Here is a 22,957-nt window from a genome sequence, read left to right as displayed (position 1 = left end):
TTTCACTTCACCCTGACTTCGCTTTAAGTACACTGAATCTGTATTTTGAAGGTTTTCTCTTTAATCGGAAACTATATGTGAGTTACTTGTGCCACTTAAAGGAAATAGATTTTCTTTTCCCTCCAGCATTGTTTTTAAGCATTTTACTAAACTCAAACTTAAACAGAAAAAAAGCATGTCTCGTTTTTCTATGGTGCAAAAAACAGGGTGCACTGAAATCCTACAATCTTTAAGCCACAGTGACTTATGTGCACTGAAGGACACTGTAACCAACAAGCTGACGAACATATGGACTAAAGAGGGTAGGTAGAATCGGGCAGTTGCTCATGTCTCGAGCTGCAAAAATGTGTCTAAGAGTAGTTTTCTCTTTGTAATTGACTTGATGACAGGCAGGCTGGATTTAAACTAGTTCTCCTCTAAATCACAAATGCAGTGCATAAACTTTTGAAAACATACTTTGTATGAAACCTAGTTGCACTGTATTTACGATCATTTTACTAATATACAATATAATGCAGTTTTGGTAGCATTTCAATAACGTTAATGGGGAAGAAAGGTTGGTTTGGAAGTAATGCCAAGAAAAATATCAATCTTAATGAGTTTTTAAAAATTCCAGTTGTTAATGTATCAAAATCAATATTTTTAAAGGGCAGGGTATAACAGGCCTATTTTTAGTAGCTTTTGATTATTTTAGTTTTCTGTCTTTTAAAGGTAGTGGCTCACTTTTTAGAGATAGTTCCATGAGTATTAATCCACATTATGGTGTCCAAATGGCCATGATATTTTTAAATGTGTGAAGGTAATTTGTGTGTTTTTGTTTTTCTGTATTCCTAGACTGCACTTAAAAAAACTTCACTTAATCATGTTTCATAATGGAAATAATACTTAAAATTCAACAGCCTAAAATTATTTTAGGATGGGATGTATTTTTAGCTCCTACCTTGTCAGGCAAACTCTGGGACAAGAACCTCAAACTATATTGTTTTTCTCCATTTTTATGTTTTAGAACAATTAGATTATAGTGGTGATTGTTTAACATCAAGAAAAAAGTATGCTACCAGAACTGCTAAATATTTGAGGCATTTTTCTGTTTTCATGTAAGACTATTCTGTTTGTTTCATAATATGTCAGCTTTCCAGAAATAGGTGGGGTTCCTGCATTCCAGCATGTGTTGTTCAATTTACATGTCACCTCCAGGACGATAAAAGCATGCTAGCATCTGCACAGACCTGCCAAGAGGTATAATGGAAACTAGATATTAACATTAATTTGCCAGGATTTCAAAAAATAGTGCAGTAGGAAGTGTACATCAGATTATAGTTAAATAGCACTTTAAGAGGTATGTCAACATCAAACAAAAGCAGCCTAAAAACAACCAACATCAGGAGGAGGCATAGTTAATACTGTAGACACCAAAATGATTTCAGCAATTGCCAAAAGGAAAACGAATATAACATTGAAGTTACAAGAGCCTTACTCAGCCTGGCGATGATAATTAGCCTAATGACTCTCATGGCTGGGGTTTGGGGGGAGGAAGTTTGGCAGGTAAAGGAGAATATTCTTCTTTCAACTGCATTATTTTATACTGAAGTGCTGAGGTCATTGGACAAAATCACTGGTCAATTCTCCCACCTTCAGCATCATTTTAAAGGCCGCATAACAACCAACTAATTCCTTTTTTTTCCTGGAACTAAACAAAACACAATCTCTCAACAGGTTAGGATTTTGTCTATGTAATTATAGTCCGGGTCACAATCCAAATATGGCTGCCCAAAAGGATCACTTTTCTGTCGGGGTGGAGTTGTTATCTCTTTTTCATTTCTTATACGTATTGTATGGTTTACATGAGATAAGGAGAAGGACATTAAATAATCCATGGCAAAATATTTAATTAAATAAGTACCAATTACAATAGGATGAGATCTGATCTGATCTAGATAAATGGAAGTGAAAGATTAACATGCAAAACTGTAAAGGGATAGGCTGCATTAAAAACAAATGATTTAGAGGTAGAAGTAGGATAAGTAATGCAGAGTAATGCTCTTCTTTTGTGAATATATGGGATTCTCTCCCAGAAGAGTTTGGCAATGCTGCTTTTTTGAATATATTTAAGACTGACATGACAGGGTTCTAACTACAAAGGATCAAGGGACAAGGTGATTGGATAGGGAAACTGAATTAAACACAAAGCATCCATGATCGTGTGTCTAGGACCAGAGATCATAATCTCAGAATATAGGGTTGCACATTCAAGGCAGAGATGGGGAGAAATTTATTCAGTGAGGGTAGTTAATCTGTGAACTGCTTTACTTCAAAGCTGTCGAGACTGGATCCATAAGTATATTCAAGCCTGAGATAGACTTTTAATAAATAAAAGAATCAAGAGTTACGGAAAAGGCAGGAAAGTGGAGTTGAGGGTTATCAGATCAGCCATGATCTCATTGAGTGGCCTACTTCTGCTCTGACGTCTAATGGCATTGGTACATAGTTTCTGGCTGGTAGGTGTAGGGAATGCTGAATGACTAGAGAAATTGAGGTTTCAGTCAAGGGAAAACAAAGGTATAGACAGCAGGGGTCAAGTGAATCCCTAGAAGAGTATGAAGGCAGTAGAAGTACACTTAAGAGGGAAATCAGGAAGGCAAAAAGGGGACATGAAATAGCCTTGGCAAATAGGGTAAAGGAGAATCCAAAGGGATTCTATGACTACATAAGGACAAAAGGCTAACTAGGGAGAAAATTGGGCCCCTTAAAGATCAGCAAGGCTGCCTACGTGTGAAACTGCAGAAAATGGGGGAGATACTAAACAAGAATGTGGCATTTGGTGTTTACTGTGGAGAAGGAATTGGAAGCTAGAGAATTTGAGGAAATAAATAGCAACATCTTGAAAAATGTCTATATTGCAAAGAAGAAAGTGCCAATTATCTTAAAATGAATAAAAGTAGATAAATTCCCGGAACCTGATCAGGTGTACCCTAGAACTCTGGGAGAAGAGAGGGAAGTGATTGCTGGGCCCTTTACTGAGATATCTGTACCATTGATAGCCACAGGTGAGGTGCCGGAAGACTGGAGGCTGGTTAATGTTGTACCACTATTTAAGGAAGATGGTAAGGAAGAACCAGGGAACTATAGACCGTTGAGACTTGCATCAGTGGTGGGCAAGTTGTTGGAAGGAATCCTGAGGCACAGGATTTACATGTATTTGGAAAGGCATGGACTGCACATGGCTTTTTGTGTGGGAAATCGTGTCTCACTAACTTAATTGAGTTTTTTGAAGAAGTAACAAAGAGGATTTATGAGGATGTTGCCAAGACTAGTAGGCCTGAGTTATAGGGAAAGGTTGGCCAGGATAGGACTTTATTCCTTGGAACATAGGAGAATGAGGAATGACCTTATTGAGGACATAGATAAGATGAATGCATATAGTCTTTTTCCCAGGGATAGGGAATTGAAAACAAGAGGGCATAGGTTTAAGGTGCGAGGGGAAAGATCTAAGAAGGACCTGAGGGGCAACTTCTTCATGCAGAGAGTGGTGGGAATATGGAATGGGCTACCAGAGAAAGTGGTTGAGGGAGGTACGACTGCAACATTTAAAAAGCATTTGAATAAGTACATGGATGAGAAGGGTTTAGAGGAATATGGACCAAATGCAGGCAAATGGAACCATGGTCAGCATGGACCAGTTTGGGCCATCGGGCCTGTTTACATGCTGTACTACTCAATAATTCTATGACTCTATGTTTGATGAGGGATGAACAGTGGATGTGATCTATATGTTGAGGTTGGTTGGCTCGCCGAGCTGGTTTGTTGTTCCGCAGACGTTTCGTTACTGTGCATGGTAACATCCTCAGTGCAGCCTCTGATGAAGCGTCAGTGTGTTTTCCTGCCTGGTTTTTAAACTCTGGGGTCCGTTGCGATGGATTGCCTCACTTCCGGGTTTCCTCCATAGTGGAATGTATATGGGGTCGAGTTCAATGTGTTTATTAATAGCATGCTTCGTGGAGTGCCATGCTTCCAGGAATTCTCGTGCTTGTTTCTGCCTAGCCTGTCCCAGGATCTTGGTGTTGTCCCAGTCGAAGTCGTGGTTCTCCTCATCCATGTGGATTGAGATGAGTGAGTATTGATCGTGTCTTTTTGTAGCCAGTTGGTGTTCATGTACTCTTGTTATTAGTTTCCTTCCTGTTTGTCCGATGTAGTGTTTCTCGCAGTCTCTGCAGGGGATCTTGTTGATGACATTGGTCCTGTCAGTGGCGGGGAGTGGGTCTTTAGTTCGGGTGAGACTTGTCATAGGCTTGTGTGCCACTCTGATGCCCAGCGGTCGTAGAAGTAAAACCAGGTGGGAAAACACACCGACGCTTGATCAGAGGCTGCACTGAGGATGTTACCAAGCATGGTAACGAAACGTTTGCGGAACAACAAACCAGCTCGGCAAGCCAACTAACCTCAACACCCACAACCCGAGCTACAGATCTACTCCAAAACCTTAGACAGAGGGTAGTGGTGGAAGGCTGTTTTTCAGACTGGAGGCCCGTGACCAGCGGTGTGCCACATGGATCGGTGCTGGACCCATTGCTTTTTGTCATTTATATAAATGATTGGGATGTGAACATAGGAGGTAAATTAATAAATTTGCAGATGACACTAGAATTGGTGGTGCGGTGGACAGTGAAGAAAGTTACCACAGATTACAATGGTATCTTGATCAGATGGGCTAATGGACCAAGGAGTGGCAGATGAAGTTTAATTTAGATAAATGTGGGCTGCTGCATTTGGAAAGGCAAATCAGGGCAGGACTTATGAACTTAATGGTAAGGTTCTGGGGAGTGTAGCTAAACAAAGAGACCTTGGAGTGCAGGTTCATAGTTCCTTGAGAGTGGAGTCACAGGTAGATAGGATAGTGAAGAAGGTGTTTCAAATGTTTGCCTCTGTTGGTCAATGCATTGAGTATAGGAGTTGGGAGGTCATGTTGCGGCTGTACAGGACATTGTTTGGTCCCCCTCCTATTGGAAGAATGCTGTGAAACTAGAAAGAGTTCAGAAAAGATTTACAAGGATGTTGCCTGAGTTGAAGGGTTTGAGTTATTGGGAGAGGCCGAATAGGTTGGAGCTATTTTCCCTGAAGCATTGGAGGCTGAGGGGTGACCTTTATAGAGGTTTATAAAATCATGAGAGGCATGGAAAGGATAAATAGGTGAGGTCTTTTCCCCAGGGTGGGAGATTCCAAAACTAGAGGGCATAGCTTTAAGTGAGAGGGGAAAGATTTAAAAGGGACCTAAGGGGCAACATTTTCACATAGATGGTCATGCGTGTGTGGAATGTGCTGCCAGAGGAGGTGGTGGAAGGGGTACAATTACAACATTTAAAAGGGTATTTGAATAGGAAGAGTTTAGAGGAATATTGACCAAATGCTGGCAAATGGGACTAATTTTATGTAGGATATCTGATCAGCATGGTCGAGTTGGACCGAAGGGTTTGTTTCTGTGCTGTACATCTCTATGACTTTATAAGTGTATGACTTAGTGGAGCCATAGGTAGACAGGGCAGTGAAGAAGCCATTTGGAACACTCTCCTCTCATTCTCCTAAACTCCAATGAGTACAAGCCCAAACTACTCAATTTCTCTTAAGAAAATTCCTTCATGCCTGGGATCAGCTTTCTTTGGACTGCATCCAATGCCAGTATATGTTTCCTTAGATGTGGGGACCAAAGCTGTTCACGATATTCCAGCTGTAGTCAGATGAGTGCCTTGTATAGGTTTAGCAAGACCTCCATTCCAACATTGATCTTGCCTTTCCTATTACTGGGTGAGCAGGGATGCTATCTTTTTGTGATTCATGCACTAGAACCCCCAAATCACTCTGTGCTATAGCTTACTACAGTCGTTCTCTATTCCTCTATTCTCTATTCTCTGTTCCTCTTCCAGTCATAATGTACATTTTTCCACGTTATATTCGATCTACCAAGTTTTTGCCCACACACTTAACCTGTCAATTCTCTTTGCAGATTCCTTGTGTCATTCTGCATTTGTTTCCCACCTATTTTTATTTCACCTGCAAACTTGGCAATAGTATACTCACTTCCCTCATCCAAGTCATTAATATATATCGTCAATAAATGTAGCACTCTCCTGGTTTCAGGTTGCCAGCCTAAAAAAAGGCCTCTTTTATTCCAACTATCTATTAGTTTGGAAATATCTAACCCCAAAAATAACTTGTTTCTTAACATTGAGTCTACTTCTTATCCATACTTTCAGAGTCCCTTTTATTCCATTATATTGAACTTTAACCTCTCTTGCGTGGGTCATTATCAAATATCTTTGGAAAATCTGTGCACACATCAACTGCATTACATTCATCACTCTATCAAATGACCCAAATTAGTTCAGTACCATTTCTTTAACAACTCCGTGCTAGTTTTCCTTAATTAATCCACCAATGTCTAAGTGACTGTTAATTTTGTTCAGGATTAGAGTTTCTAAAAGCTTTACCTTCAAACCCATGTTGTACCAAATGGTTTGTATCTACTTTGCTTATCCTTATGCCTGTTTTTTGAATAAAGATGTAATATTTGTAGTTCTCCAGTCTTCTGGCACTAATTCTGTATCAAAGGATTTTAGAAAATATGGCAACTGCTTCTGCAAATTCTACGGTTCAATGTATCTCATCCAGTTCTGGTGATTTTTCAATTACAAGGACAACCTTTCTAACACATATTCATTATCTCAACTACCTCCTCTTTCAACATGCATTTGGTAGCATTTTGTTCCTCAGCAAAAACAGATGTAAAACATTCAATCAATATTCCAGTCTTAATGTATAGATCCCATTAGTGATTCCAAGTCAATCCACCCATTCTTTTACTATTCCATGCTGAAAGACTTTTGGATTCCCTTTTATGCTATCTACCAGTCTCTTCTCTTTGCCTTGCATTTCCTTCATCATTTCTGTCTTGAACTTCCTGTATTTAGCCTTGTTCTGACTTGTATTATCAAGCTGGTACCTGCTATACATACCCTTTTTTTCACTATCCCTTTCATAATGCAGGGAGAAACATAAGAAATAGGAGCGGTAGACCATTCAACATAGACTCAGAGAGATGTAAAGCATGGAAACAGACCCTTTGGTCCAACTCATCCAGGCTGACCAGACATCCTAAATTAATTTAGTCCCATTTGGCTCATATCCTTTTTAACCCTTTCTATTCATGAACCTATCCAGATGCCTTTTAAATGTTGTAATTGTACCAGCCTCCATCACTTCCTCTGCTAGCTCATTCCATACATGCACCACACTCTGCGTGAAACAGTTGCCTCTTAGGTCCCTTTTATATCTTTCCCCTCTCACCTTAAACCTATAGCCTCCTGTTTTTGGCCTCCCCCACTGCAGTGAAAAGACTTTGGCTATTCACCCTATCCATGTCCCACATGATTTTATAAACTTCTACAAGGTCACCCCTCAGCCTCCGACGCTCCAGAGAAAATAGTCCCAGTCTATTCAGCCTCTCCCTAAAGCTCAAACCCTCCAAACCTGGCAACGTCCTTGTAAATCTTTTCTGAATGCTTTCAAGTTTCACAACATCTTTCCTATTGCAGGGAGACCAGAGTTGAACTGTTCAAAATCACAAGAAGTCTACACAGAACAGATAGAGAGGGTAACTGCTGCCATTGGCACAAGAGCCAGATTTATAGTGAATATCAAAAGAGCAGCAGCACCATGAAGAAAACGTTTTATGTAGTGATTGGTTAGGATCTGGAATGCATTGCCAAAGAGAATGGTTTCAAGTTGGAATTGAGAAAGCAACTGAAGAAAATAACATTCTGGGCTTTGGAGAAAGGGAAAAAGATGGGATAATAATTAAGTTGCTTTTTCAGAAAGCTCTCATTTTATAAAATAACTAAAATGTGATCCTATAAAGTAGTAGCATATATGAGACATTTTTTAAAAATCTGATTTTCTTGTAGATGTCATCAGTGTCATTCTTAACTGTAGCCAAAGTGCTGAAGAACTACTAAAACGGCGGAAAGTTGTGCGAGAGGCTATATTGAAGTATTTAATCCGACATGATGTTTCTGTACCAGCTTCATTAGACAAACAGCGACTTATTGATAAAGCTTTGTTCTATTGGATGCAGCAAGAATGGAAGAGCAAAGAGGCAATAGATAAAGCAAAACATAACCTTCTGGCACAAATTAGGAAAGAAGAGTCAGATCAAAAGGTAAAACAGGAAATTGAAAATGTAAAGACACAAACTATGTTACGAGAATTGGGAAAAGCAAGGAAAGAACTGGAGGAGGCAAGACAAAAGAAGGATCAATTGACAAGACAAGTCGAGGAGCAGAGAAAGAAAAGAGAGGAGGAGCAGGCGAGACGAGCAGAAGAGCAGAGGAAAAGACAAGTTGCGGAGCAAATCAATAGACAATTGCAGGAACAAATGACAGCACAAGCGCAGGATGAGGCAAAGAGACAACTGACAATGCAAATGAATATACATCTGAATATTACACAGGTAGTTAACATTCCAATGAAAAATGTTTCATGTTTTGCAGAGATTTTGAGTCCAAACCTCTACATACCAAAGTTTACTCAAGGTCTTTATATTTATATGTTCATGTTTATTGGAAAGAAGTAATTTGGCCTTTATAATACTGTTCAAAATTAGACACTATAATATGCAGAAAAAAAACTAAATTGCACAAAGAATTGTGAGTGCAAAATGTAATACGCATGGTAAAAATAGATTAAGTATCAGATGATATAATATAAAAGGAGGGAGATTCTTTCCAAGGAAATAATTGTTAAGGGGTCTGGAAAAGTATATGGGTTGAAAACAATAAAACAGACATGACTGCCAAAATTTTGGACCTGACGGGTTGGGTGAGATGATTTATTCACATTCTTAAATACTTACATTCCTATAACTTGTTCAGAATTGATAAATATTTTGATTTGGGATGTGGCTCAATTATCTAAAGTTGTGGTTCACTGAATCTTATTAATTCTGCCATTTCATCAGTGCCTTCTATATTGAAGACATGGATCACTGATTTTTCCAAATTATCATCGTTAATTCGGACAGCAGACTGTTTAATTCCAGTTTGAAAAGCATCAAAATAATACCATACGGAACATTTATTATGGGTGAGCAAAATACTGCAGCAGTTAAAATCTGAAAAACCCCAGAAAATACTAGAAGCACATTTCAAACTAGCAACGCATGTATGTTATTTCTATCCTCGACATGACTCCTGCTTTAGAGGAAGTTGCACACATTCAAAAAAAAACACTTTACTATTTTTTCTGCAGGAGTTGACTCGTCTTGCTGTACTTTTCCAGCATTTTCTGCTTTTGTTTCATTTGGCTCAGGGCATTTTCTGGGTTTTTTTAGGGGAGTCCAAAACAAAGGGACATATCTTTGAAATTAGAGCTCTGTCATTTTGGGGATATTAGCATTTCTTCACTCACAGTGGAATGGAAATCTGATACTGTTTCTCACAATAAGCTGTTGAATTGAAAGTTTCAGAACTGAGATTGATCAGATTTATACAATAGAGTCATAGAGTTATACAGCATGGAAACAAACCCTTTGGTTGAACTCATCCATACCAACCAAGATTCCTAAACTAAACTAGTCCTGTTTGCCTGCTTTTGGCCCACATGCCTCTCAACCTTTCTTATTCATGTACCTATCCAAATGTCTTTTAAATGGTGTAACTGTACCTGCATCCATGACTTCCTCTGGCAGTTCATTCCACATACAAACCACTGTCTATATGAAAAAGTTGTCCCTCAGGTCCCTTTTAAATCTTTCTCCTCTCGGCTTAAAAATATGCCCCCTAGTTTTGAACATAGAATATAGAACATAGAACAATACAGCACAGTACAGGCCCTTCAGCCCACGATGTTATGTCGACCTAGTAACCTACTCTAAGATCAAATACTAACCTGCATACCCTTCATTTTACTATCATCCAAGTGCCTATCCAAGAACTGCCCCACCTTAGGTGAAAGATCTTTGCTATTCACCTTGTCTGTGCCCCTCACTGATTTTATAAATTTCTGCAAGGTCACCGCTCCACCTGCTATGTTCTAGTGAGAAAAGTCCCAGCCTACTTTTATAACTCAACCCTCGAGTCCTGGCAACATCCAGGTAAATATTTTCTGAAATGTCTCCAATATAATAATATCCTTCCTATAGCAGGTTGACCAGACTGCACACATTTCTCCAGAAGAGACTCTACCTACGTCCTGTACAACCTCAACATGACGTCCCAACTCCTATACTCAAAAGGTCTGAGCAATGAAAGCAAGCATGTGAAACGCCTTCTTAACCACCCTGTCTACCTGTGATGCAAATTTCAAAGAAGTCTGTACCTGTACCCTTAGGTGTCTCTGTTCTACAATACTACCCAGGGCAGTACCATTAATTGTATAACTCCTGCCCTTTTTTGTTTTACTAAAATGCAATACTTTGCATTTATCCAAATTAAACTCCATCTGCCATTCTTCAGCCCATTGACCCAATTGAACAAGATTCCTTTGTAATCTTACATAACGTGCTTCACTGTCAACTATACCACCAATTTTGTTGTCATCCGCAAACTTACTAACCATGCCTCCGAAATTGTCATGCAAATTGTTTACATAAATGACAAACAAAAGTGGACCCAGCACTGCTCCCTACGGAACAATGCTGTTCACAGGCCTCCAGTCCGAGAAACAACCCTCCACCAGGACTCTGCCTCCTACCATCAAGCCAACTTTGTATCCAGTTGGCAAGCTCTTCCTGAATTCCATGTGATCTAACTTACTAATTATATGCCATGCGGAACCCTGTCAAAGGCTTTACTGAAGTCCACGCAAACAACTGCTACTGCTCTGCCCCCATCAGTCTTTATGGTTACAAAATCTCTTAGAATGTGGGAAAAATGAAGCAGTCAAACATATGTGATATTTCTTTCAGGAACACAGAGTTGGAAAAAGTTATCATGTAGGTGGATTGGTTGATGGGAGTTGCCCAGAATTAGTGTTGCCCATTCTATTAATATTTTAGGTCATTTGCACACTAGGCAAAACACTTTGTAAGGTGAAGAGTATGACATTGCTGGAGTGTTGCTGCACAGCAACAGAAGTCTGTTTGTGGTCAGAGATAGTAGGAACTGCCGATGCTGGAGAATCTGAGATAACAAGGTGTAGAGCTGGATGAACACAGCAGGCCAAGCAACATCAGAGGAGCAGGAAAGCTGACGTTTCGGGTCAAATGGGTTGCTAATGAGGAATGCTGCATACAGGTGTACATATTGTTTCAGGATTTGAGTGGAACAGACAGGGTGTTGTCTGGTATCTCTCTTGCTGACCTTCTCACACCCATGTTTACTAGGTAGAATTTTGGACATTGTTAACTGATGGAAAATACTTATGATTTCCACTTTTCTTGCTCGAGTGTTGCAGGTGTAATTGAATTTTCTAAATGTTGGTTTCCTTGCATTTCAGTCCTGACTTTAACTCTGCATCTCTTTTTAGTTTAGCGGTGTTTAAGGTCTGTACTACCAAGAGAACATTTAGATGGAATATTTGTTGATAACTCCACTTTGAAACCACTCTAATTGGAAAGGGTGCAGAAAAGATTTACAAGGATGTTACTGGGACTAGAGCATTTGAGTTATAAGGAAAAGTGAAAAGGTTGGGATTTTTTTTTCCCAGGAGTGTAGGAGGCTGAGGAGTGACCTTATAGAGCTGTATGAAATCATGAGGGGCATAAATTAGGTGAATTGCCTTTTCTCTAGCGTAGAGGAGTTCAAAACTAGAGGGCATAGGTTTAACGTGAGAGGGGAAAGATTTAAAAGGGACCTGAGGAGCAACTTTTTCACATAGAGGATGGAATGAACTGTCAGAGGAAGTGGTAGATGCAGGTACAGTTACACAATTTAAAAGACATTTGGATAGGTACATAAATAAGAAAGGTCCAAATGCAGGCAAATGGGACTAGTTAAGTTTGGAAAACCTGGTCAGCATGGACGAGTTGGAGGTCTTTCTGTACTGTATGACTCTATGGTTTGTGAGACACAGTTTTCCACACAGGGGAATTAAGAGTTAGTAAACAAAAATAAATAGATGCAGTGAAGATACTGACCAGACATAATTTAGTTGAGTCAAGTGACTGACCTATTTCTGTTCCTATATTTTTTGCATATTTGTGAACATTACACTGACATCTTCTTTACATATTGCATTGACTTAATTTAGGAGGTAGAAGTCCTAATTCTAATAAAGGAGGATTTTGAAATCCAGGCAAGGATCCGAGTACAGCTCAGTTGTAATGTAAAGGACATTAACATTTCAAGCTCTGGTAGCCTGGTGGTGCAATGTGCTCTTTGCCTTTCTAATGATCTGAATATTAGCCCATAATTTTAAATTTAGTGTTCTGTGGATGTTTATGTTCCTTGTGGATCTAGGGAAGACCTCTCCTTGTATTCTGTGTTGTTCTCGCAAAGTTCACATCGTAGTTTTTATTTGTAGATTTTAGATTCTCTCAAGCAGTTACAAATTTCCTCTATGATCGCTGCATAGTTATTGGTGAAAAGTTGAACCATTAATTCTCAGGAAGAAGAAAGTGCAAAGTCGCAACGCCTTCTTGCATTCCCTACCCCATATATGTTTTTAGCCTTAATTATGTCTGATGTTGCTCTTATTTTACATGTCCTAATAATCTAACTTTATTTCTGTTCCTTGAAACATTCCAGTCCGAGGCATCATCTCAGACAGTGGGAGACTTTGACTGCCAAATAATAGGAGAGGAGTTCTGCCGCTGGTTCTTTATTCTTCTGAATTCCCAAAACCCTTCATTTGGCCGACAACCGGAAGAGTGGGGTCCACAGCACTTTTGGGATGATGCAATGCTTCATTTTGCTTATTCTGTCCAGGAAGACAAAACAGAGCAATATCAGAGCTCAACAATGGTCAGTCAGCGCTTGCTGTCCCTGGTGAAGGATGAAGAACTGCTCTTCAATCCCAACATCAGCAAGAATGGAATGAGATGTGTAACTTCTCCACATGGGATAGTTGCCTTAGCAGTGGCTGGAACCATTCATAAGAACACACAGTGCGTGGGTATTTTTGAGCAACTCTTTGGACTCATCCGCACGCCAATTGGTGGAAACAACTGGAAAATCAAATATGTTAACCTTAAGGTGAAAGCTTTGAATGGTCAACTGGAAATCGAACAACCCAGTTTATCTATTGAGCTTCCTGCATTAGTGGCCCATCTCAATGAATTAAGTGTATTTATCAAATAACTTATGTTAAAAATATACTTTGACTTTGCAGCCATGGACTCTACCACAGACATGCAAGGTTAGATCTAGAAAGCAAAGTTGACATTAGTCCTTATTGCCTCTGTAGTTGAAGCTTCTTTTGCACATTTATATTCACATGCCAGAATGCTGTTGAGCAATTATTTTTAATAGTTAATTTAATCAATCTGTTCAAACATTTTATGGCATCTCCAGGGCTCCAAGTGAGACTTGAACCCAGCCCGGTGGTAGGGATGCTGCTACTGTGCCATGAGAACCCCAATTATTTTTGTAGACTATCTTAGTAAACTTTTCATCATGTTGCTTGAACACGTAATCTAACATTATAGTATGGCTTCCCATTATAGAACCACAATTCAGTCACAATAATAAATGTCTTTGAAGTCATTTATGGACAGGTATAAGAACCTTAATGGAATAGAGAATGAAAGAATGGAATAATACTCAGAAAAAGCAAAGCAACAGTAGAAGAGGGCACCATCTCACGGGTGAAGAGAGCGTATTTATGGTTATGGAATACATTCATTCCGATGATGATCAAAAGCTGCAATGGATAACCAAAAGGCTACTTAAAGCAAGAGTTCATTTAAGAAACAGATGCTACAATAGGAAGGTAATGAGATTGGTATTCTGAATCGATAAAGAGCATTTTATCCAATTTACCCTGTAAACCCACAAAGTGATGCAAAATATTTTATGGAAAGCAGTATCAATAATATGTCAATGGTAATGTCTGTTCAGTTACATGTGTGAGTGGACACCTATTAATTTTGCCTGAATATTAAAAGTTCCTCTTTTTAAATTCGGTAGTAACATCTCAAACAGATTTTTAAAATTACACTTTCTGAAGGTCAGTTTAATGTGGTGATGACACTGTCAGTTTAGAAGTGTTACTGACTTCTGCATTCTTCTAGAGCCTGATAATCCAACAGGTTTGATATTGAGTCTATTATATCTGACGATGTACAATGTCCAACCTTTGGACATCAGCCCAAATAACAAGAGTGCTTTGTTTGTTTACAAGCAAAAAACCTGGTCTAAGTGAATTATTTGGAGGTTTATTATTTAATTATATTCAAAGAAATACATAGCTGAATTGCAATATTGTTGCCAGAAAATCTATCTTATCACCAATCGGTTTTGCTCAAGACATATGATATTTCAAAAAGATAATTTAGTCTGAAAATCACTCTTTCCCTTAGTTTTAGTGAACAGGTCAATGTGCTTATTTACAATTACAGTGGATGTTATTTTAATATAGCCAATAATGCATTTAAAATAAAATATTTGAATATTATTAAAACAAGACACTCAGAAACGTAACTCAAGCTCATTAAGAAATACACTGAACATGCCTAATGAGTGAATGTTAAAATCCTTTTGTGTTTTTTTCAATAGCACAGTAGCATCTACACGCAGTGATAAAGAAAGAACACAAGAAGTAGGAGCAAGAGTAGGTCATCTAGCCCATTGAGCCCACTCTGCCATTCAATAAGATCATGGCTGATCTTTTTGTAGACTCATCTCCACTTAACCACCAGCTCACAATAACCCTTAATTCCTTTACTATTCAAAAATCTATCTATCTTTGCTCTAAAAACATTCAATGAGGTAGCCTCAACTGTTTCACTGGGCAGGGAATTCCACAGATTCACAACCCTTTGTGTGAAGAAGTTCCTCCTCAATGCAGTTCTAAATATGCTAACCCTTATTTTCAGGCAATGCTCCTTGTTCTAGTTTCACCCGCCAGTGGAAACAACCTCCCTGCTTCTATCCTATTATTTCTATCCTATTATTTATGTGTTCTATAAGATTCCCCCCTCATTCTTCTAAATCACAGTGAATACAGTCCCAGTCTACTCAATAAAATGCAGAAAAATAAGCAAGGAAGAGATGTTCCAGTTTTTTTTTGCAATAGGATGGATTGTAGGAAGAAACCTTAGAAAAATAGCATAAATGATCAACTAGAAATTCAGTTTCTACAGAAATTCACCCAAGATGGTTTCTGAGACATTGCAACAGGTGGCACAGTGAACTGAAACATTGATAAAAACAGGATACAGGACAAATAAATGTTCCTGGTTTTAGATTACGAATGATAGATTTGAGGCAAAGAGAAGCTGGTCATTTGGCAAATTCTGCAGGGTTTGATAGATTTCATCACTTTTACTTTTGTGTTTATTTGTGATGGAGTCCTTAAGTAAATAGATTTAAAAGCTTTCTTTAAAGATATTTGTACATTTCTGGTAATGTTTGCAGCACTTTTTATCACTTATGGTGTTTATAGTTAGACGTTTTCAATATTTTGGGAAGTAATTTATTTTTTATGCAATGCAAGTTTGTTTTGAAGGTGACTTGGATAGAATAGTTTGTGCTTGAGATGTTATAAAGTGAACGAGGACGTGCTAGGATGATCAGCAGGCTTCAGACCATATCTGCAGACCTTGGAAAACTAATGGCTTTTGCAGAATGTTGACATCTGTAACAAGCAAAATTTTGCATTTATACTTTACATTATTTGTTTACTATATATATTCTCTGTGGCAGGGGAACTTCTGTCACTAACTTGTACCAGTGTGTGCCTGCAGACCTTGGAAAGCTAATGACTGTTGCTAAATGTTGTCAACTGCAACAAGTAGAACTTTGCATTTAAATTTTATGTTGCTTTTTAATTTTGTAATATATTCTTGGTGACTTTGATAATATATCCACTTTCATTCCTCTCCATCATTCTATGCCTGATAGAGAACAGCAGAGGTAATGCAATTGAAGCAAATCCTGCAAGGGCAGATTTATGATTCAAGAAGGTTAGGTGGTTGGCTGTTGATGTGTGAAACACTCGGTTTAACTGTGTGGCATAAACAGAAACTCTTTAACATTAAGAAGTGCTGCTTATTAGAAATGTTGCTGAAGAGGGAAAACTGTTGATTTATTTCTTTTATATTTTCTTGTGCCTGGAGGCACCAATTTTGTCTGAGAGTTTGATTTTTTGCATTTAGTCAACGTGGTAAATGACTTCATTGCCAATAAAAGTCATTTTTATCTACACCTGACTGGCTTCTGTGTGTAACTAATGTAAACAGAAAGCGTGGTACAAAGAAGGTACATTAATACAGTCACAATATCCAAAAAAAGCTAGTGAAGTATTTTTGGAATTTAAACTCTATTGTACCATAGGGAAATATGGCAGTCAATTTACAAATGCTAGGTTCCACAAAAAACAGGTAATTAACCTAATAGTAACCACAAAATTGGATTCTGTTGTACCCCTAGTTTCAGAACCATAGGTGGTAGTTTGGTAGCAAAATGGTGTCCATTTCACACGTGCACATTTGCAACACATTTGCACAATGGCTCTGTTAGCAGTGTGTGCTAGAAATATGCAGAGCGGATTACATAAGGAGTGCTGATATAAAACTAGCACTGTCATTATCGCCATGCCATTTCAGTTAGTGCCCTCTCTTAAATATATATAACTGAACATACATCAGTAGAAAGAAAGAATAGCCTACAAGCATAAAGCAATCAACAATTGGCAAGTTAGTTTGACTCTCAGCAGGACCTTTCTATCAAAGGTGTTCTTGGAACACTAACCCAGGTGTAGGTGACATATATGCGCTTTAGGAACTCTGCCTCCCTTTGCAACCAGATCTGTAGATTCAGAGCATGGTAAGAGTGGTGTAGGCAGTGATTATAAATGTGACTATTGCCCTGAATTGTTGTACTTGATGATCCTTCCAGGCTGGAGAAGGTGTAAATCATGTCACAGTCCATTGCAGCTGCAATGTTGCAAATCCTCATTATGCCAGGAAAGGGGAGTTCATTTATGTTCTCTCTTACCAAGTGGAAACAAATAGAGTGAGGATGTGGCTCTGCCAAGACAACAGGTTTCTCATGGTGCAGGGTACCTTCCATTGCATACACAGGATTTTTTGTGCACACTGTTTGAGATATATCATAATCACAATGGCTGCTGATTTCACTGGGGGAAACTGCAGATGGACTTGACGATTACTTCAAGCAGCTCTGTCTGCAGAAGGCCCTGCTTTAGAGTGCACCATTTCAGCATTGGGTGACAGCAGGTTGGCTTGGTGCACTGAGTACTGGCAGAGTACTGTCAAATCCTGTCATTCTTAGAGAGGGGAGCACGTTCCTGAACCATGGACCTACTGCCATTACCCATGGGCAGGCGCCTCAGAAATCTAAATAATCTGTTGGATCACAGATTATAGGACTGTTGTGAGATTCTGCAAGCCACTGAGCACTGATGTCTGCTCCTGAGATGGCAATGTAGGAGGAGACTTCATGACACCAAATGAAGATTTTGTGACCTCAACCTGATTTTTCACTGGGAGCGATGGAAACTGAGCTATCAATCATCAGATATAGCATCATATCTGGTTCGTGAGTGTGAGTTCCACATTGAACAGGAAGGGCTCTAAATTCTGTGCAAAGACCTGTCTCAAGTGGAAGCCAGATTCCACTATACTCATTAACAGTGCCATCAGATTTTTTAGCTGACTGGCCACTGTACCAAGCATTTCCAAGTGCATGCCCATCAGTTTTTTCCTGTATGCCACTTCATTCAAGTCCTCACCTGAGGTCTCTGCAGCTGAACTTATCTGAGACCCTACCAGCCATACAATCCTTTCATCTTCATTTGGCTACAGCTCAGTGGTGCCCAATGACTTATCATCTGCATGTCCTGCCTCTATATGTTCCCCTGTAAAGTATATGTGTGGTGTCTGTATCAGCACTGGTGACTGTTAGATTGAACTATGGTCTTTCTTCTTCAGGTTCCTCTATATGGCATACTCCCAGACCAGTGACCAGTGGCACTCCTTATACACCTGAAAGCATATCGGCATATGGGTCAGGATGAAATGAGGCAGAGGGTGAAAAATGAGAGTTGTATGTTTACACCATCTGCACCTCATAAATTGGGACAGATCACGGGATGAGGAGAAAGTGGATATGAGAATATACTGCCAACCTCTAAGGTTTCAAACCCCCAATGGCTTCTCCAAAATGGCAACAGCATCTCCTCTGCTATTTAAGGACATGCAATCTTGCCTGTTTTCCATTAATTACATAGAAATGCAGAAAATAGAGACCGGAATAGGCCATTCAGCCCTTCAGGCCTGCTCTGCTGTTCATTATAATCATGGCTGATCATCCAATTCAATAGCCTGTTGGCCAAGTGGCCAACAACCTAAGCACTGAACATAAAACAGGCTAAACAGTTTCGGTAAACAAGGCCAGATGTAAAGAGGCCAAGGCTACCACAGGTCAAAAGCAAACAAGGCCCAGCCCTGCTCTGTTTTGCATATTGAAAAATAGTACTCAACACTAACAATGGGAGAATTGTTATGACCCAAAGCTCATTGAGATGTATTCAGACAGAACAATAGAGTGAAACAGTATGTTAGTGTATTCCCCAGTTTTGGCCAGACCCTTTTGCACCCTGGAGTAATCATATCTTAGAAAGGGGATGGGTACACCAAAAATAATTTGGCCTAAACTCATTGGGCATTGTAACCCAGTGGCTGAAGTCAGAGAATATTCCAGAAGGGGCTCAGAAAGGAACACCTGCCATTTCCTCAGCGAGGACTCAGGCAGTGAAGATTCCGTGTGAGACCCAACTTTGTACCAAAATAAGTCAGAGTGCCCTGTTGACGGGGCTCAGTGAATTGATCCAATCAAGTTCACCAGAGTGGGAAGTATACATGTTTTTCAGGCAGTTGGCCTAGTTTGGGAAAAAGTTAATTTAGTTTGTGTAAAAATCATTTTCTTTAATGTGCAAGTGTTTTAATAAAACAACATTTGAACTGCTGTACTTTGTTTGTCTCATACAGTAAGACCAACTGGTTAAACACGTCTTATGATTGATGAACTGGTCAAAGTGTCTGCATAAGATAGTTTCCAGGCATCATTTGGTGTTGCTGGCTTTTCCCCTGTATCCTTTGATTTCTTTCATTCCAAGTATTATATCCAATTCCCTCTTCAAACAATGTAATGCTTTGGCCTTGATTGCTTTCTATGGTAGCGAATTCCATCGGCTCTCCAGTCTATGGGTGAAGAGATTTCTCCTCATCTCAGTCCAAAATGGGTTACCCTGTATCCTTAGATGGTGACCCTGTTCTGCCCCGACATTGAGAACATCCTTCCTGAATTGACCATGTCCAGTCCTGTTTGAATTTTATAATTTTTTTATGTGACCTCCCTCTCATTCTTCTGAACTCCAGTGAATATAATCTTAACCAATTCAACCTCTCCTCATATGTCAGTCCTGCTGTCCCAGGAATCAGTTTGGCAATCCATCACTACACTCCCTCTATAGCAAGGACATACTTCCTCAGCTACAGAGATGAAAGCATACAATATTCCAGGACTGGACTCAACATTGTAAGACATTAGGGCAGAATCAGGCCATTTAGCCAATCAAGTCTGATCATAGCTGCTATGTTCTTAACCCTATTCTCCTGTTTTCTCCCATAATGCTCGATCTCCTTACCAATCAAGAACCTATCCATCTCCATCTTAAATACACTCAATGACATGGCCTCCACAGACCTCTGTGGCAATGACGTAGTCAGATTCACCACCTCTGGCTGAACAAATTCCTCCTCATCTCAGTTCTAAAGCATAGTCCCTTCACTCTGAGTCTGTGCCCTTGTGTCCTGCTTTTGCCTATTAGTGCATACGGCTTCTCCACATCCACTCTACCCAGGCTTCTCAGTATTCCATAGGTTTCAATCAGATTCCGCTCATCCTTCTAAAGTTCATCAAATACAGACTCAGAGTCCTCAACAACTCCTCACATAACAAACCATTCTTCCCTGGGATCATTCTCTGAACCCACTCCAACACCAGCACACCCTTCTTTAGATATGGGGACCAAAACTGCTTATAATATTCCAGATACAGTCTGACTAGAGCTTTATACAGACTCAGCAGTATACCTCTGCTCTTGCATTTGAGCCCACTTGAAATGATTGTTAACATTGCATTTGCTTTTCTAACGCTAACTAAACCTACATTTTAACATTAAGAGAATCCTGAACTAGGAGTCCAAATTCTTTTCCTGCTTCAGATTTCCAAAGCCTTTCCCCATTTAGAAAATAGTTTATACTTCTATTTTTCCTACCAAGTGCATAACCTCATATTTTCATACACTGTACTCCATCTGCCACTTCTTTGCCCACTCTCCTAGCCTGTCCAGGTTCTTTTGCTGCCTCTCAGCTTCCTCAACACTACCAACTCTCTACCCATGTGTCATCTGCAAACTTAAAAACAGCGCCCTCTGTTCCTTTGTCCAGATGGTTAATGTATAATGTGAATAATTGTCGTCCCAACATGGGTCCTTGAGGAACTCTACTAGTCACCAGCTGCAATCTTGAAAAAGACTCCTTTTCCCCTACTTCCTGTCTTCTGCCAGTCAGCTAATTCTCGATTGATGCTAGTACCTTGCCCCTAACATCATTGGCTATTATCTTATTTTGCAACTTTCTGTACAGCACATTGTCAAAGGCATTTTGGAAATCCAAGTATATCATGTCCACTGGCTCTCTTTTCTCTAACTTGTGTATTACCATTCTAATGGATTTGCCAGGCATGACCATCCCATGATGAAGCTGTGCTGACTCTGAGCAGGCTAGTTGGCCTATATTTCCTTTCTTCTATCTTCCTTCCTTCTTAAACAGGGGTGTTACATTTTCCAGTCCTCTGGTACCCTCCCTGACTCCAGTGATTCCTAAAAGATCATGACCAATGCCTCTACAATCTCCTCAGCTATTTCCTTTGGCACTCTGGAGTAAAGTCCACCTGGTCCACGTGACTTATCCACCTTCAGAACTTTCACCTTCCAAGTACGGTCCTTTTAGTGATGGTGACTGGACGCACTTCTGTTCCCTGACTGTCTTGAAGTTCTGGTATGCTGCTGGTGTCTTCCACTATGAAGGTGATGCAAAGTCTCTGTTCAGTTCCTCTGTCATTTCTTTGTTCCCTTTTACTACTCCTCCAACCTCATTTTCCAGCAGTCCAATGTCCACACTTACTTCTCTCTTACTTTCACAAATCTAAAAAACACTTTTGCAATTTTCTTCTATATTACAGCTAGTCAACTCCCATATTTTATCTTCTTCCCCTTAATGCTTTTTTAGTTTTCCTCTGCCGGTTTTTAAAGGCTTCCCAAACCTTTGGCTTCCCACTAATCTTCTCCACATTGTATGCTTTTTCTTTTGCTTTTATGTTGTCCCTGACTTCCATTGTTACAATGTCTTTGATTGATGTACCTTTCATTGTTGAATAGGTGGCTGTATTTGCAAGTGAGATGTACGTGTAAGAGTTGGATCAATTCTAAGTGTTTGGGGTGAGGCTATGAATGTTACGCATGAGCCATGTAAGATAAAGAGTGTGCTGGAGGAGTATGGTGAATGGAGCAGTTTGTGAGAATAGTGTTCTATTTGTACAGACAAGATATGTGAAGATACATTCACTGACGTTGACTATGCTTAAGGTTATTGAAAATATTGAAAATTTTGCTGTACTGTATCTGCATCCCGGGATCTATAGTTAGTTTCTCCTACTATCTTTATAATGCTTGTCTCCAGGACTTCACAGACCCTAGAAGAGGAGAACCTTCTTCTCCTATCCACCTCCTGTATCACAGCTCCCAATGGGGCAGACACTCTTGCATGTTGCACTATTTCCATTCCTCCTTCTGCTCAAACTGTTCTCTCACCAGTCCCAACCCTTGCTGCAGTCCGAATGAATTTTGCCTTTAAGAGGAGCAAGTTGACATTGTGATTTTAGTTCCGGCATGCAGCAGTTCATCACACCCCTAGCACTAAGCTACATACTAATAGCATTTAAATTAGCAAAGACCTCAAATCTTGCATGGATCATTGCAAATGACGTGGAGTAATTGCACACTACGATATCGACATTGACGCGTTTCCAGCTTAATTCAGAGTTTTCCCCATCTGATTTTAGTTGAGGGTTGGATTTTGATCCGAATAATATAGAGGTCCACTGCCTTCCTTTGATAAAATGCCAAGCAACCTTTCAAATCAGCTATGGGGATCTTTGTAAAACACTGCATTTTCTAGAAAGTGCCTCGGCAGTGTAGCATTCCATAGGTATTGCACTGAAATTTAGCCTAAATCACTTGGTCAAGTTGTTTGAGTAAGTCTTGTATCACAACCTTCAGAAGTAGTTATAAGAGCAATTAGCAATTGACAGTATGATACTCAAGGGATCTGACTCCATACAAAGGCAGTGGGGACAAGTATTCATTGCTGTCAATTCCAGTAGTCTAGCTGATACACATTGAACTTTTTGTTACAATGATTACAAATGAATGGTCAATGCTGGTGAATGCATTCTTACATCCTGTGTTTGAATATATGTAGCTTCCAGCATTCACAATTGTACCACGCTGCAAGCCTGATTCATAATCATAAATTGCTTTCTGAATGGAATTCTCGGCACAGTCAGGATTATTTAGTAAATGTTATCCAATAGCCTGGTTTAAACTTATTAGGTTCAGTAAGAATTACAGCTAACAATTGCTGTTGCATCTCCACGTATACCATTGCCTGAACAATCAGCACCCTCTGCTTATGCGAAATAGATTGTTGGTACTTTTTTGA

At 39.5% G+C, this 22,957-nt stretch overlaps 1 protein-coding gene across 1 annotated transcript; it reads left to right on the top strand.

The window, feature by feature from the left end:
• Positions 1-22: 22 nt before the first annotated feature.
• LOC109927517 (uncharacterized protein C3orf38-like) lies at positions 23-16,350 on the top strand. The gene is made up of 3 exons (XM_048603148.1): positions 23-302; positions 7,956-8,500; positions 12,735-16,350. Exons 1-3 carry the CDS (start codon positions 176-178, stop codon positions 13,284-13,286), a joined length of 1,224 nt encoding a protein of 407 aa, XP_048459105.1. The 5' UTR covers positions 23-175; the 3' UTR covers positions 13,287-16,350.
• Positions 16,351-22,957: the final 6,607 nt, after the last annotated feature.

This window comes from Rhincodon typus, chromosome 11 (genome assembly GCF_021869965.1).
Source record: "Rhincodon typus isolate 14 chromosome 11, sRhiTyp1.1, whole genome shotgun sequence".
NCBI classification, from domain to species: domain Eukaryota; kingdom Metazoa; phylum Chordata; class Chondrichthyes; order Orectolobiformes; family Rhincodontidae; genus Rhincodon; species Rhincodon typus.
Note: the sequence above shows the minus strand (reverse complement) of the source record. Positions and strands in the feature narration are given on the sequence as shown.